Here is a 16,217-nt window from a genome sequence, read left to right on the forward strand (position 1 = left end):
GCACTTCACTGACTGACGGCAAGGCGGTTTCAGTTAAATGGCCAGATTTAAATCCAGATTGCTTATTGTCCAGCTGGTTGTTCTGTGAGAGGAAGGAAGACACTTGGTTGAACACAACACGTTCAAGTGATTCTGCTTTGAACGGGACGAGAGACACAGGCCTGTAGCTTTCAACAAATGTGGTATCTAGCGTAGGTTTTTTAAGCAGTTGGGTTACTCGAGCCTGCTTGAATTCAGTGGGGAAAATGCCTGTGAGAAGAGATGTGTGGATGATGTGTGCGAGTGAAAGCAGAAGTGCAGGGGAAATAGCTTGTAGGAGATGTGAGGGGATTGGGTCTAGAGGATAGGTGGTATGGTGGCTGGAGAGGATAAGTTTAGAGACTTCATCTTCTGTAAGAGGAGAAGAGGAGGAGAGAAGATTGTCAGCTGTGAGTGGAGCCGAGAACTGACTGCTGATATAATGTTTAATGTATAGTTTTGTAGGGCAAAAATCTGTCTGAATGAGATTTTAGTGTGGACGGACACCAAAAACTGGTGTTGGATTTACTTTGAAACAATTTTCGCATAGAAATTGCAAGTAAATTTCACAAATAATCAGGCTACAAAGAAACAGCAAGTAACACATTGAATTAAACAGGAAATTTTGAAGCAGAAAGACTAAAATAGGATTTTCTTATAAAACATACTCCAATAATCTCTCTTTTATTTACAACTTTGAAATTTTTTTTTTTACAATGTACCCAGTAACAACAAAACACAAACTGTGAGGAAAACCCTCACTACTAAACAGAAGGGTATTTCTGAATATTAGCGTAATCGTTTTTAATTTATGACCATTACAGATATGTCAATATGCACAATATGTGTTCTTTTATCGGTTTTGTGGCAGCTCTTTGCTTTTACGGCAGGTTTAAGTGTCTCTGAGAGGAGCGAGGAGCAGTAACTGCGTTAAGGGCACTCATGGGGATATTACGAGACTGAAGGTGATTATCGGCCTCCCAGCAGCTCCTGAGGATGCGGCCAGTCGATTAAAACTCTCAGCCCTTCGTAATAAATCTCAGCCGTCCGCAGAGACAATATTAATGAATGTGTGGAAACAGGTGGACACTTTCCATTTCCAAGTTCTTTGCTGGTTTCCAATGTGAATTTCTCAGATGTTGCAGGAAATGTAGTCGTCGAGGCTTTGCAGGTAAAAATGTATTTCGGTTATTCGGTTTTAACAAAACAATATTACTAAAATAGTTATTTTTTATGTTTACAGTTGGTAAAGCACTTTGAAAGTATTATATTAAGTAAACAGGACACAGTTGGTCTTGTGATCTCAAGATGGCAGCACCCATGAGGGGTCAGCGTCATTTCAATGAATATTTGTGTGTAAAACATTATTAATTTGCAAAAATGAGTGCACACAAGCCCTCCTGATGCAACACATACACAACAAAAATCTTAACAGACTGTCTTAACAAAAATAATCCAACTTTCCCAAGATACTATTACATTTATAGGGCAAGTTTTTCAGTATGAGAGGGAAAGTAAAGATCAGTGCTGTTCACCCCCTCAGCGTCCATTAAAGACCATCATGACGGTGACATTTATTCTGTGATTTATGGATGAATATTCACCGCTGGCAGTTTGTACAGCAGAGGTCTTGACCGTTAAACCAGCAGAGAACAGTACATGAAAAATCAAGTATGATGAGTCAGAATGGCAACTTTTATACATCTGTGTTACACAAAGCATTTGACAAAAATGTCGTGTCAAGGGTCGAGAGGTGAAGAGCTCTTAATAGTGCATTCAAGCACTTTGATGTGTTCGACTGTTCAGTTGGAATATCAGTGAAAAAAGGCACAAAATCAAGAACATACAAAAAAAACATAACATTTGTGTGTGTGTGTGTGTGTGTGTGTGTGTGTGTGTGTGTGTGTGTGTGTGTGTGTGTAATTCACTCTAATTAGTGTTATGTTAAAAAAATGATAGGCTATATGTAATTGTGAATACTAATACAGCATTTTCTTTTCAATGTTGGTATTGTTAACTAAAACTATTAAAATAATTTTCATTAAATGCAATAAATCTAAAATATGAAACTTAAACTTTATAATGTTAAAACTTTATAAACTTAAAATGTATAATGTTGTTGTGACAATTAAATAAATTTAAGCTGAAGCACTAAAATTATTAAAAGTAAATCTGAAATAAAGCTAAATAGAAATTTAAAAAAGAAAAATGACAAATTCTGAACTAATAAATTAATTTATAATTACTATAATAGAATACAAATAACACTAAGTTAACACTGAATCTATTCTATTTTTTTATTTTCACCTCTGTAATATTATAACAAATTTAATAAATCTAAAAGGATTGCCTTATTTTCCCTTTTTCAATATTCAAGTGTTTAATTTTCAGTCTCTGCAGACGAATATGTCTCTACAGCAAATATAACTATATTAATTATTGATCTGATTAATCAGAATGTCAAATAATTGATTTCACTGACAGCCTTAAATCTCAACGTATTTAGACTAAAATAAAATAGACTAAAATATACAAACACAATAATTATTATGATTATCATATACATTTTTAGAGAAAACAATTTATAATATATAAACAATATAACAATATATCAATAACATAACATATACTCTGCCATTCAAAAGTTTGGAATCTCTCATGCTCATCAAAGCTGCATTTATTTGATAAAATACAGAAAAAAAAGGTAATCTTGCAAAATGTTATTACAATGGTTTCTATTTTAAAATCCTTTAAAATATCATTTATTTCTGTGATGCATAGCTGAACGTCCATTTCTTCAGTATAAAGTGTCACGTGATCCTTAAGAAATCATTCTAATATGCTGATTTATTATTAGAATTATCAGTGTTGTGCTTGCAAATATTTTATTTTTTTTTTTTTTTTGAAAACTGTGATACTTTTTTCAGGATCTTTGATGAATAAAAAGTTAAAAAGAACAGCATTTATTCAAATTCTAAATCTTTTCTAACAATATAAATCTTTGCTATCACTTCTTAAATTAACACATCCTTGCTGAATGAAAGTTTTAATTTCTTTAAAAAAGAAAGAATAAAAATTTACTCACCCCAAACTTTTGAACTGTAGTGTATATTGTTAGAAAATACTTCTATTTTAAATAAATGCTCTACTTTTTAACTTTTTATTCATCAAAGAATCCTGAAAAAAAGTATCACAAGTTCCAAAAAATATTAAGCAGCACAACTGTTTCCAGTACTGATAATAAATCAGCGTATTAGAGTGGTTTCTGAAGGATCATGTGTCACTGAAGACTGGAGTAATGATGCTGAAAATTCAGCTTTGATCACAAAAATAAATTAGATTTTAATGTATATTAAAATAAAATAAATTAGATTTTAATGTATATTAAAATATCATCATAATGATATTTCATATTTTCTTGATTTTTATGTTTTTTTGTATATTATAATATTGTTATTTTGATATTTAATAATTGAATAAATGCAAATAAATGCAGCCTTGATGAGCAAAGTGTGTGTGTGTGTGTATATATATATATATATATATGCATGTGCATGCATGCCATAAAATCTTTATGCATCTGTCTTTATAATGATGCAACGCTTCAGTTTACTGTTGTTTAAAGGCACATTTGGAAGTCTTTTAACAAATACAACCAAAATAACATAAAATGACTACAATCGCTATTTTCCAAACTTCTACGTAATTTATATCAAAATAGCTAAATGTGAGAGCAGATTTCACATGCAATTACTGCATTTCCATAAAAACCACCATTAGATGGTCTCTCCTAAGCCAATTTTGGCCCTAAATGGCCCTTTTTACACAAAGACTCAAAGTAAACATTTAAACTGTTGAATATGTTTTATGGTCTGGATGCTGTGCAATTTGAAGAGGATGAGTCACTGAATTGTGTGTGTGTGTGTGTGTGTGTGTGTGTGTGTGTGTGTGTGTGTGTGTGTGTGTGTGTGTGTGTGTGTGTGTGAGTGAGAGAGAGAGAGAGAGGGAGAGAGAGAATGTAGCATTAACACTGACGTTAGTGTTTTCTCATTTAATGAGGCCGACCCGTCTAATAGCCAGTAAAGCCTCACCATGCCCATTACAAGACAGAAGCTCATCGCTCTGCGCACATTTAAACACTTGCTTTCTTGTTTTCTGTCATGTCGTTGTCATTATGGAGCACAATTTATTAAATCGCAGACTAGGGCAGATCTCACAAAGCTTGCCAAGAACATGTGTGGGTCAAATTTCACCCCAAAATCAAAAGAAAGGAATAAGAAATTATATTTTGCTTAAAAAGAAAATTAAGCCTACATTCATTAGGATCATTAGACCCTAAAGGTATTTTAAATGTACAGTACAATTGCAAAATCCTCTCAAATTTATAAATGGGGATTTTTGGAACAGGTCAAATTCAGAAGGAACCTTCTAATTCTAAAAAGTCATTTTCCGCTTGGAATTATAAGGTTCTATCTTGCAGAACATTAATTGAAGCAACTACTTTCAAGAAGCAGATGATTGTACCATCACTGTCATCATCAGAGTGTCATCAACACTTATTCAGCATCAGCATCATATTCGCAATCTCAACCATATTCTCAAAACTATCGTTTTTAACGTCTTCAAAAACAACATTTTGATCACTATTCACCACATCCAAATGACTGTGACACTTATATTTTATTGCATACAGTAATTGCGCTGCAGTAAAGCCATTCAAGTCAGTTCAATTTTTGCCAATGATATTTTGTTTTATGCCTGTGGTAATTATGAGTGAAACATCATGTTGTTATTGTCTATGAAACAGTAAAACTCTGTGGAATAAAGGTGAATTGCATTTATTGAGTCATCAGATATTTAATTATTGTTGCAAAAAAAAAAAAAAAAAATTATATATATATATATATATATATATATATATATATATATATATACACACTATTACATCGGTCTACCTCGGGTTGACCCTATACAATTTTTACAAAAATAATCTGAAAACAGACATTCTTTTATAATTTTTATTATTTCTTCTTTAAGATATAATAAACATTGAAAAATGTTTCACTGACTATATATTATTAAAATATTTAACATTCAATCTTCCTGCTGTCACGGAGCAGTCCAACAACATGACGAAGAAAGCTTATCCTGATTGGTCCTCTTGCATGCATTCGAAGTGCTGATTGGCTCACAGATAGAACCTCACAGAACCAAGTTAGAGTTCGACTTTGTAGATAGAACCTTGTTGTTTTCTAATTAAAAAGTCCCAAAATGTACAGAACTGAAAAAAAAAAACATCACAGAATGTAAATAAGTCAGAATAAGAATGTGAATAACTAAGTTTTGACAAAAATGTCAGATAGAACCTTATAATTCCAAGGCTATGATTTGTTGTATTGTGACATTACTCTCTTGACAACTTTCCCCATTCCTTATTACCATATTACAAACTGCATTAAAAGCTAAAAACCTAAAAAAAAAAAAAAAAAAAAAAAAAAAATACACATACACATTATAATACTTCATTTTCCTTGTGCAAAAAAAAAAAAAAAAAAAACTTTTTTTTTTCCTGTGATTTTGTGTTTGAATTACTTGTGATTAGGACTGCAAAGGGGCGGAAAAGTTCTAGTATATTTCCAGAAAGTTTCTTAATAATTCTGAAAGTTTCCAAAATTTACTGGAAAAGTTTCGCCTCTTTGCAAACCTATTTGTGATATTGCGACAGTACTTTCATGACAATTTTGTACATCTTCCTGGATTCCTCATTCCCTCATTACCATAATGTGAGAAAAACTATTAAAATGTTTTAAAAAAAATAAATAAATAAATAAATAAATGTATTAAAATGTGTTAATAAATAAATAAATAAATAACACTCCCAGGCATTAAACATTTGAGGCTTACTTTTCTTTCCACAATTATTTGTGACATTTCCCCCCATTCCTCATTACCATAATGCAAAACTAATAAAAACTGTATTAAATAAAACCAAACAACTCAAAAAATAAAACACCCAGGCATATTACAGTTTTCTTTGTGCAAAGAATATTTTTTCTTGTATTTTAATGGTGAAATGTGACCTTACCATGCTTTTGGGGGTACATAAATAACATTTGCAACCCTGTACTTTTACTTCTGTAAAGCAATGTATTTTAGAGTAAAACAATATGTAATGAGAAAAAAAAAAGTAGGACAGGACTTGATTTTATCCATCAAGAATTGACTGGATTGTGAACATTTTGGAGGGAGGGGCTAAAATAAGACCTTGATGATGTCACTGAAAAGAAAAGTTGTTTCAGAGGCCGCGCAAGTTATAAAATAAAAAATAAATAAATAAACTTGAGAATAACCTTCACCCATCATGTGCAATAACACCAAACCCATTTTATTTATACATCTGTCAATTATAAGAATGTTTGTACGGGGATCCAAAATTAAAAACACCCAAAAACCTGCAAGCACACAAAACCTAGTCCTGAAGTGTGAGGCGGTGATGTACTGTAGTAGAGGGAGCTCTTCGGCAAAGCAAGAGAGAGAGGTTGTAGTAATTGAATGTTATTATGTGGGAGAGGTCCGTTCACCCTACTGAGAGAATCCCATTAGTGGCCAGCCAGATTTAATCGCCATGTATGAAATTATTAAAAACCTCAGTGAACCGCTCTATTCCGCCCTGTTAAGTGTGATACTGCCGTCACGAGTGGACCGTGGGGAAGCACTGCGGGCCGCGTGTGCATATGCACTAAAAAAAAAAAAAAACACACGCTGGAGAAAAATAAGACACACAAGTGCGCCATCCACCTTTGCCAAAGTTGCCATAGCAACCCATGTCGCACATTAGCGAGAGATAGTGATGTCACCAAACGGTGGCGATTGGTGTTAGTCATCAGTGTGCATGTTTTTCAGGCAACTGCTCCAGACAAATCTATGCAAAATGTACTTGTGTTGCCTGACGATAAATATGAATCTGTATTAAATTTAATCAATCATCTTTATAGATGCATCTACCTTCTTCCTTCTGCTCAATTTTCTAATACTCCTCATCATATCCGACCATTTCCCGTGAAAAAAATAATTTGGCAATGTTTAGAATGGTCTACTAAAGTGCTATTCTTATTAGTCCTGCTGTACTAGTTATGCAGTATGCATATTTTCTGAATGTATATGTATAAAACTGTAATACAATGCTATGTATGTTAGAGTGAGAGTATTTAATCAGGAAAAAAGTAGGACAGGACCTGATTTTTGATCTATCAAAAATTGATTGGATTGTGAAAAGTACTAAAAGTTGTTTCAAAGTTGTTTCAGAGGTGGCGTTAACTATTGCATTTTGGAGAAAAATTAAATACATTAATGGAATAAGAAAATTACCTGCAACCATTGTGTGCAGTAAAACTAATATTCAACAAAGCAATGCACTCGAATTGACCTTTCATTACCAGTGCAAAAAATAAAACTTAAGATGTGTGTGTGTGTGTGTGTGTGTGTGTGTGTGTGTGTGTGTGTGTGTGTGTGTGTGTGTGTGTGTGGGTGTGTGTGTGTGTGTTTTGATTCATTATTGTGTGTGCCAAAAGTTACACACAAAATTATAAAACATTTAAAAATGATTATTCAGTATACATTATATACTCTAGAAGAGACTGGGGCAAGTTGTCATAATATTTCAGCAACTACACTGAAAAAAAATTGTGTAGGACTTACTTTGAAACAATTTTCACTCAGAAATGGCTATAAATTTCACAAATAATTAAAGAAGTGGCAAGCAACTTAAACATGAAATTTTGACTTTTGAAAGATTTAAACAGTAATTCACCCTTTGCATTATTTACAAATTTGAAAAATCCCCTTTTTAAGTTTTTTACTATTTAAAGTAAAATTTACAATATTTATTTCTTTTAGCCATGGTTTTGTATGTTAAAAGGCAGGTTTCAAGGCTGATTTTTACAGAAACCAAGATTGTACTAATTACAACATTTATTGTCAAAACCATGTTTTATGTATTTCTGTGTTCAGTGTTTCATGAATTATTTTGTGTTTCAATTTTTTTTACTAAAAATCTATAATACGTTGTTCAACGGCAAGTTCCGTTGTGACAACCTATTGGGGCATGTTGTCACAAAACCTGTTTTCAGTTAACTAAATCAAATTTTCTGGTCAATAATGGTTCAAATGAATATACAAAACAATAATACTTAATAGTATGTGTGTAGACAGAAACTGAGGTATTCATTGGAGTAAAAATAAAATAAAATAAAATAAAATATTTTACAACTCTCAAATTTTACAACTCTCAAATAAAAATAAAAATAACAATAATGATCAGTTTATTTATAATAACTGCAGAAATTATTTATATAAAATAAAATAAAATAAAATAAAATAAAATAAAATATAGTTAGTGTGAGAAATTGCCTGCTCTCCACTATCGTGCAGTATTTGGTAAGTAGTAAACTACTCCATTCCCAACACAGCCACTGACTGTTGACAAAAGAGCACAGAATAATAACCCTCCAAGCCACTCAACACCCACCATAACACCTGACTATTTGACCACAAAATGAGCAGCAATTAGATTCCAGTATCTCAAACTCTGAGACACAAAATCCTGCTTAAATCATCTGAGAGCCACAGATGCAAAACAGCCAAATATAATACACTAGCATCACTTTAGAAAAAGGAGAGGACATTTCAAAGCAAGGGCTTCCTGACTTCAGCAATAAAATTAAAATATTTGTTCTTCTCAAGCCACAGATTCTTAATTTTGCTGAACAAAACTGTTGTTTTGTTCATTTTTCTATGAAACCATCAAAAAAAAAAAAAATAATAATAATTATAATAAATAATAAAAATTTTATATTGGTTGTATTTGTAAATTATGGATATTTTATTAAGGTCCATACATTTTTTAATTGAATACAATTACTATAAATGTTTTTTATTTATATTTAACTTAATTTTTAATTAATTAAACTGCTGCCATACTACCGTTCAAAACTTCTTTTAAGCATATCAAGGCTGTGTATATTTAATAAAAATAAAAACAGTAAAATCTTTAATTTTGCTAAATATTATTACAGTTTAAAATAATTGTTTTCTATTTAAATATATAGTCAAATGTAATTTATTCCTGTGATCAAAGCTGAGTTTTCAGCATCATTACTCCAGTCTTTAGTGTCACATGATCTTCAGAAATCATTCTAATATGCTGATTTGCTGCTCAAGACACATTTCTGATTATTACCAATGTTGAAAATAATATCAATGTTGAGCTTTTTGTGGAAACTTTTATTTCTTTTTTTTTGTGGAAGTTCAAAAGGACAGCATTTATTTGAAATAGAAATCTTCTGTAACATTATAAATGTATTTACTGTCGTTTTTGGATCAACTTAATGCATCCTCCTTGTTGAATTAATTTCTTAAAGGAACTGTACTGTGATGTATATCAGAGCACGAGGACATTTTTTCATCATATGACTGGAACAGATAGAGTTTTCTACAAAGTAGAAAGAAGAGCATCCAACTCTGGTGATGTTTCAGAATCAATCAAAATAACACAGCGAGCCTGATAATGTTGTTTATTAAATTCGCTTGACAATGTATCGTGCATGTAAACAGAGAGACAGCAAAGTGCAACAGTCGACGGGAGACCGAGGAAACAGAAAATCTCTGATAGAGTTTGGAATTGAAGGAAAATTGAGCGTAGCGGCCCCATCATTCTGTGACAACTTCAGGGCTTTTCCACTTGTCAAAAACCTGACGACAAAACAGCAGCCTCCGATACGCTGGGTTACACCCCAAACAGAGCTCAAGAAAACCTGCCCAACAAACCCACCTGCACAAAACGAAAAGCACATTTAAAGAGACAGCGCACCTAAAATTCAAAAATCAATCATCTACTCATTCAAAGCTTGTGTGACTTTATTTCTTCACCCAAACACAGAATATACTTGGAAAGTAGTGTGCAAGATACTTTTATGGTGCTTTTTGGAGCTTGGCAGCTCCAGTCCCCATCCACTTCCATTGTACAAAAAAAGAAAGTAAGTCACAGAAGTTCAGATTTGTATTTTTAGGTGAACGGTTGTTTTAACCGCTATAATAGGCACTGCATAAATGATGAATGAAGATCTTGACAAACGGTTCTCAGTCAGCACTTCATAGCTATCATTCAGAAAAACACGGCCATCACCTCTGACAAAAACATCAATGCTGTTGGCAGCTTGCACTCATTCTCTGCAGCTGATGGAAAACACTCATTCACTCGCTGCAGGTCAGAAACAGGCTTGTGATTAGCCTGTCATTTCTTTTCCACATTTGCAAATTTGCAACATTAGGCACAAGGACACATTTGGTGGAGAGGTTGTGATTATTTAAGAGAACGCTTGCGTTATATTCACTGAAGCTGTTGCTCGTTTGCAGTGTAGAAATGGTCTATGTTCAGAATTGCATACTACTATAAACCTCGTATCATTTCTGTAGTATGTCATATATATGCTATTCTCTATACACAGTACATTATCCATGTATGGAATATTCTGGAAGGTCTGTGATGGGGCGTCCGATATCATGATTTTTGATCGTGGCTGATTAAAATGTCTGATTGTGCTGCTAATACTGTCAAAAACACAAAAGGTTTACATATAAACACAGCTGAGTGAAAAAACTAAAAAACTCAACCAAACATGCTAGTCCTTATTGCCCACAAAATACACAAAGGAGGATGTTAAAAGCACAAATGCTCTGTCGAATCGGAAGAGTTCAGAGCAGCTCAGAGTTCAATGATAAGGAGAACAAACACCCTGATTGCTTTATTGTGCCTCGCTACTGTGGAAACTGTTAAAAAGCCAGCAATAAAGACAAAACCGAGTGTGTTGTCATCCCATTTGTGACCAAAACACAGCAACAACAACAAAAACAAAAAGATTTGTCCAATTTTGTCCTAAAATACCAATAGCACCCAAAGCCAGAAACTGTAGCACCCTAAATATCAGCAAATAATAATAATAATAATAATAATAATAATAATAATAATAATAATAATAATAATAATAATAATATGGTGATCATTAAAGATGTAGGGATTTTGATTGTAATATTTAGTTAAGTGTATTATTTGTGTTAGATATTATATTAAAAATAAAAATATACATATATACACAAAAATATAAATTAAATTGAATATTATATTAAATGTACCATTTATAATTATAATTAAATGTATTATTAATAAGATCATATTTCATTTAAAAAAAAAAAATACTATTTAATTTAAAATTTTACAAATCTTACAAATAAATTATACATGATATTTCCAATGTCCTGAATGACTTAAAATGTTCCCAAACACAGTCTGAGCACGTCCAGGTGTGCTATCAACCGCTCTTGATAAGCATCTTCCATAAAGCTGCTGCAAGCGTCCTGTATTAGATCAGTGAAGGGAAGTGGAAATGGAAAACTTGTAATGGAGCTGCGTCATTGTAGTAAATCACACGATTCCACCTCCAGTCTATACACAACCGCAGCAGATATGAAATTATGCTCTTTATGCAATTAGAAGCTGCAGTTAAAATAAGCCGTGCCACAGTCTTAAACCAGCATTTTTAACTCAGACGAGGAACTCCCTAGCAACAAGAAACCAGAGGCTCTTCTGACTTCAAGAATTTGGCTTTACTTCACCTCCTCCCTTCTCCGTGAAAGCATGTGTGAGCCATACACTTATCATGAGGGATTACAAACACACGTGTGTTTGTGTCGGGTCCTAATCACATAATGAATATGGCATTGCCCCGGACACTTTACACAGAGCTGGCATCAGGAGGCCAACAATCACTGGCCATTCGTCTTCAGACTCTTCATACCAGGGTAGTGAGTTAAGCAGGACTAAGCTTTGCCTTCAAATATCTGAGGAAAAAGGCATGATGGTAACAGTCAGATGCATTAGATGCGTCACAAACGTGCCCGTCGTGCTGATCTGATTAGGCAGACAGGTGGCAGACATGCAGACTAACACAAAGGAAAGCTGTAGTTGACATACTACTGTGTGATCTATGAGGAACAAGCTAATTCCTGTAACGCGGATTATGCATTTCATTGAAACAGAGATAAGCATGTCTGAAAGATATTCGGACACTTTCAAAGTTCTGAATGTCATCGTATTATAACAAAATTCTCATTATTTAAAGAAATGGTTCACCCTCAGGCCACTCAAGATGTAGATTTGTTTCTTCATGGGAGCAGATTTGTAGTAATGTAGCATTGCATCACTTGCTCACCAGTGGATCCTCTGCAGTGAATGGGTGCCGTCAGAATGAGAGTCCAAACAGCTGATTAAAACATCACAATAATCCAGAAGTAATCCAAACCACTCCAGTCCATCAGTAAACATCTTGTGAAGAGAAAAGCTGCGAGTTTGCAAGAAACAAATCCATCATTAAGGTGTTTTAACTTCAAACATTCTGGCCAAAATCCATAATAACACTTCCTCCGGTGAAAAAGTCCTTCCCCTGTTGTCCTCTCACAACAAAATCCACAACATATTTGTTTAAAGCTGTTTTTGCTTGTAAACTATGCTTTATTTGTGCAGATTTCTCTCTTGATTCAGACGAGATTACTTTTTTCACTGGAGGAAGCAGTATTATGGATTATGGACTCATATTTTGGACAGAAGCAATGATTTGATGTTAAAAGCCTCTTAATGATGGATTAGTTTTGTACAAACACACAGCTTTTCTCTTCTCAAGACATTTACTGATGGACTGGAGTGGTGTGGATTACTTGTGGATTATTGTGATGTTTTTATCAGCTGTTTGGAATCTCATTCTGACGGCACCCATTCACTGCAGAGGATCCACTCTTGAGCAAATGATGCAATGCTACATTTCAGAACATTTTTATTTTTGGGTGAACTGTTCCTTTAATGCTTTAACTATCATTAACTAAAGATGAATGAGCAATATTTTTTTTACTGTATTTTATTTTTTGTTGTTGTTTGTTTGTTCCTTAGTTCATGTTAGTTTATAGGTCCATTAAACAACCTTAACAGAGATTGCTTTTTTTTCTTTTTCTTTGTTAGTTGTTTTATTTTTCTTTGTTAGCATGTTAACTATTGTGATTATCTAATGTTAACAAAGTGAACATCATTAAGTTACCAAAATATCACATCAAACACAAGCTTTTCTCAGGACTGACTCCACTTTTCTGAGCTATATCAGTAATGTCTTTAATCATTAAAAAGAGTCAAATATTTTTCATCTTCACTTTTCAGTTTATCTATTAGTTTATTGGTTTAAAATCTTTTCCTTAAAAGGAGTGCTTGAGTAAACTCCGATAAACCTTTGTATTAAGTATCCAATGCCATGAAATTCAAAGATTTTAAACGTGGCTAAAATTGTGGCTTGTTACTGAATTGAAAAGATTCATAAATGAAAACAGTGAATGCAATTAAAGGCTCTGACTTCACACGGAGGATCTGAACTTTGATCTGACTGCCTGATCTTATTATCATCAGAAACATACAATCTCATGTTCCCATTAACAGCAGAACAACTACGACAAAACATCACTGATCAAACCACCCTGGTCCATTTTTAAGCAAACAGACCACATCACATCAGCTCATATCTAAGAAGACCAGACAGTCAACCCAACAAATCTGCACAATCATCTTCCCAAAAACATGTGCGAAGCATCTTCTGCTGGAGAGGTTGTAAGAAAATCACCGCTATTGTAATATTCAGGGCTGGCAGATGGGCCGAAACAGCAATAAAGTGTTGCATCACTTTTTCCTTGCAGTGTTTTGGTGGTTCCTACTGCCACCCGACACATGCTCACTTCACATTTACAAAACATGTGTGGTCATATTTTAAGTGTTATAACACAAAAGCATTTTTAAATATAATTTAGTAACATAAAGCACAAATAGATACAGATATTAAACATTTAGTATTTAATAATAAATAAATATTTAATAGTTTATTTTTATTATTTAATACTAAATTTGCAAATAAATATATGTAAAATAAAATAAAAAAAACTTAAATATAACATCTGGTTTATATATAAATGCGACAAATTATCTAACGTCAAAAGCAAAAAGTATAGCAGTAATTAGTGATCTGATACACCTGTAAACCCTTGTGGTCACATGCTAATAAAAGCCGAAGAAGTGAATGGTGGTCAGACCCTGCCTGCAGCTCTTCTCAGAAAAGTTCAAGCTATCGGGCTGGACCCTAGTTCTTAGTATTTCTGCTTCAGTGCATCCATGCATCACGTCAAACTCGCGCGCACAAGTTCCTAAGCGCGCATTCAGACCCCAGTGCTGCAAGCAACACACCCGAGCTGCTGAAGGTTGCAGAGACAATTTGTTACAATCTTACTGGACACCGAAACAAATCAATGACCCATGCATCTGCACATCACAGTATAACAAACCACACAGTATCAGCCCAGAGGACACAGGCTGCTCTCTCTCTCTTATGGAGATCATAATGCAACGCATGATAGAGCTGACAAACCTGTCTGTCCTTTCCCGAGGGTCTTTTCTAAGCGGTACGGTCCCACGTAATTGGCATGAGGGCTAGTGCTGTTTTCTTTCCCAGACAATGACATTTTCCCCGTCTAAACACACTTCAGGCGGCGTTGCAGTTCTTGGGATACAGCAATCCTCTTATAGCTGCGCTGCACCGGAGGACGCGCTTTACTCCAATTCAACGATGTCTGCTTTTGTTTCTCCTGCCCGTTTCGGACCGAGAGTCTGTGGGTGAGGTGGGAACAGGGCTCTTTTAATGTGTCCTCTCCTGTCCTTCTCACGGGGTGAACCGGGCGGCTTAAGATCCGACTGGCATCGCGGGGACCTGCACAGCTTGTGTCCGCCTGCGCGGCTGCTCTCTGTGGAGTGGCCGGTGCGCGAATCCGCCGACGCTACTACGGCGAAGGCACGCTTATTAATATTCATGAGCTGAGCTGAGCCATTGGATAGTCCGCAAGCGACGTCAGCATGATTGAATTAATATTAAAAAGCCATTTTTTTAAATAATTAATGAAATGAGGAATTCTGTGTGTTAAATAAATCAACGTGTATAATGTGATATAAATAATAATAATAATAATAGCAGTTTGGCTAATGTATTTTACACATATTTTCCAACAATTTAAGTAGCCTGCTATTTTTTTTAAATGAAATACAACTTTATTAATAAATTATTTAAATATTTATTATATTTATTGATTTCAGAATTTATGTATTGTCATGGTTTACATTTAGCAAGTTGCTTTAACATGCATGAAATCTAAAAGAAGCCATTGGAGGATGAGCGTGTGACGCCAGCAAACCCTAATGCATATTAATGAGATGCGCCTTGTCGTAGTAGGATTGGTAATTTGGAGCGCGGAGGCTGATCTGCAGCGCTTAATGTTGATTGATGGAGAACCTCGCCAAGCAGCTGATGAGCTCTGACCGCTGACTGATCTCTGACAGCTATGAAACGGTCGTAAAATCATCAAGATTATATATCATTTATATACAAATTTAATATAATTGTATATTTCATTTTTAATTTTACAATAATTTCCCCGCTGTTAGACCAAATAATTAAAAAATATTTAAGAACGAAATAAATGAGGAATTATGTAGGCCTACGTAAAATAAACAAATGTATTATTATTATTATTATTATATTATGTTTTTTTTTTTATTTTATTTTATTTTTATTTATTATTTTTTTGTTCAAATATACAAACATATACATTATTATAGCTATTATATTCTAAAAGTTATATAAGTATATAAAAATTATATTTAATCACAATGATTATTTTAAAATCATTCAATTGCTGTTAGACCAAATATCTTAAAACATAAATAAAAACATAACATTTTTAGTTCGTTACCATTTACTAATTGTTATCAGTGTTATTCTAGTATTATTTATATAGCCTAATATTAAAGTATTCATTATCTTTTTATATTTTCAGGTTTCATTGTAATAGTAAAGTATTACTATTACTACTTAGTAAAGGTTTAGAAGTTTGTGCTGTAATTTTGTTATTATTATTATTATTATTATTATTATTGTCGTTGTTGTTGTTGGTAAAGGAGGCATATGATGCTACATGCACTTTTACAAGTTAAACTGAATAAACTGTAAACTGAATTTTTTATAATATACTAAAATGTTTACCCCTTTCTCAAATGGAGCCGATCTCAG

The 16,217-nt window shown here is 33.4% G+C and overlaps 1 protein-coding gene across 3 annotated transcripts in view; it reads right to left on the bottom strand.

Moving 5' to 3' along the window:
* LOC109054041 (serine/threonine-protein kinase BRSK2) overlaps window positions 1-14,976 on the bottom strand; it is a 183,658-nt gene extending 168,682 nt beyond the window's left edge. The window contains exon 1 of one of the 3 annotated variants that reach the window (XM_042715714.1): window positions 14,526-14,967. In XM_042715714.1, coding sequence (XP_042571648.1) covers window positions 14,526-14,619 — 94 coding nt within the window. In that variant the 5' untranslated portion in view covers window positions 14,620-14,967. Of the gene's footprint in view, window positions 1-14,525 lie in introns of all 3 variants that reach the window. The other 2 variants (XM_042715712.1, XM_042715713.1) reach the window with 2 other exon arrangements.
* Window positions 14,977-16,217: the final 1,241 nt, after the last annotated feature.

Source organism: Cyprinus carpio, chromosome A25 (genome assembly GCF_018340385.1).
Source record: "Cyprinus carpio isolate SPL01 chromosome A25, ASM1834038v1, whole genome shotgun sequence".
In the NCBI taxonomy this organism is placed as follows: domain Eukaryota; kingdom Metazoa; phylum Chordata; class Actinopteri; order Cypriniformes; family Cyprinidae; genus Cyprinus; species Cyprinus carpio.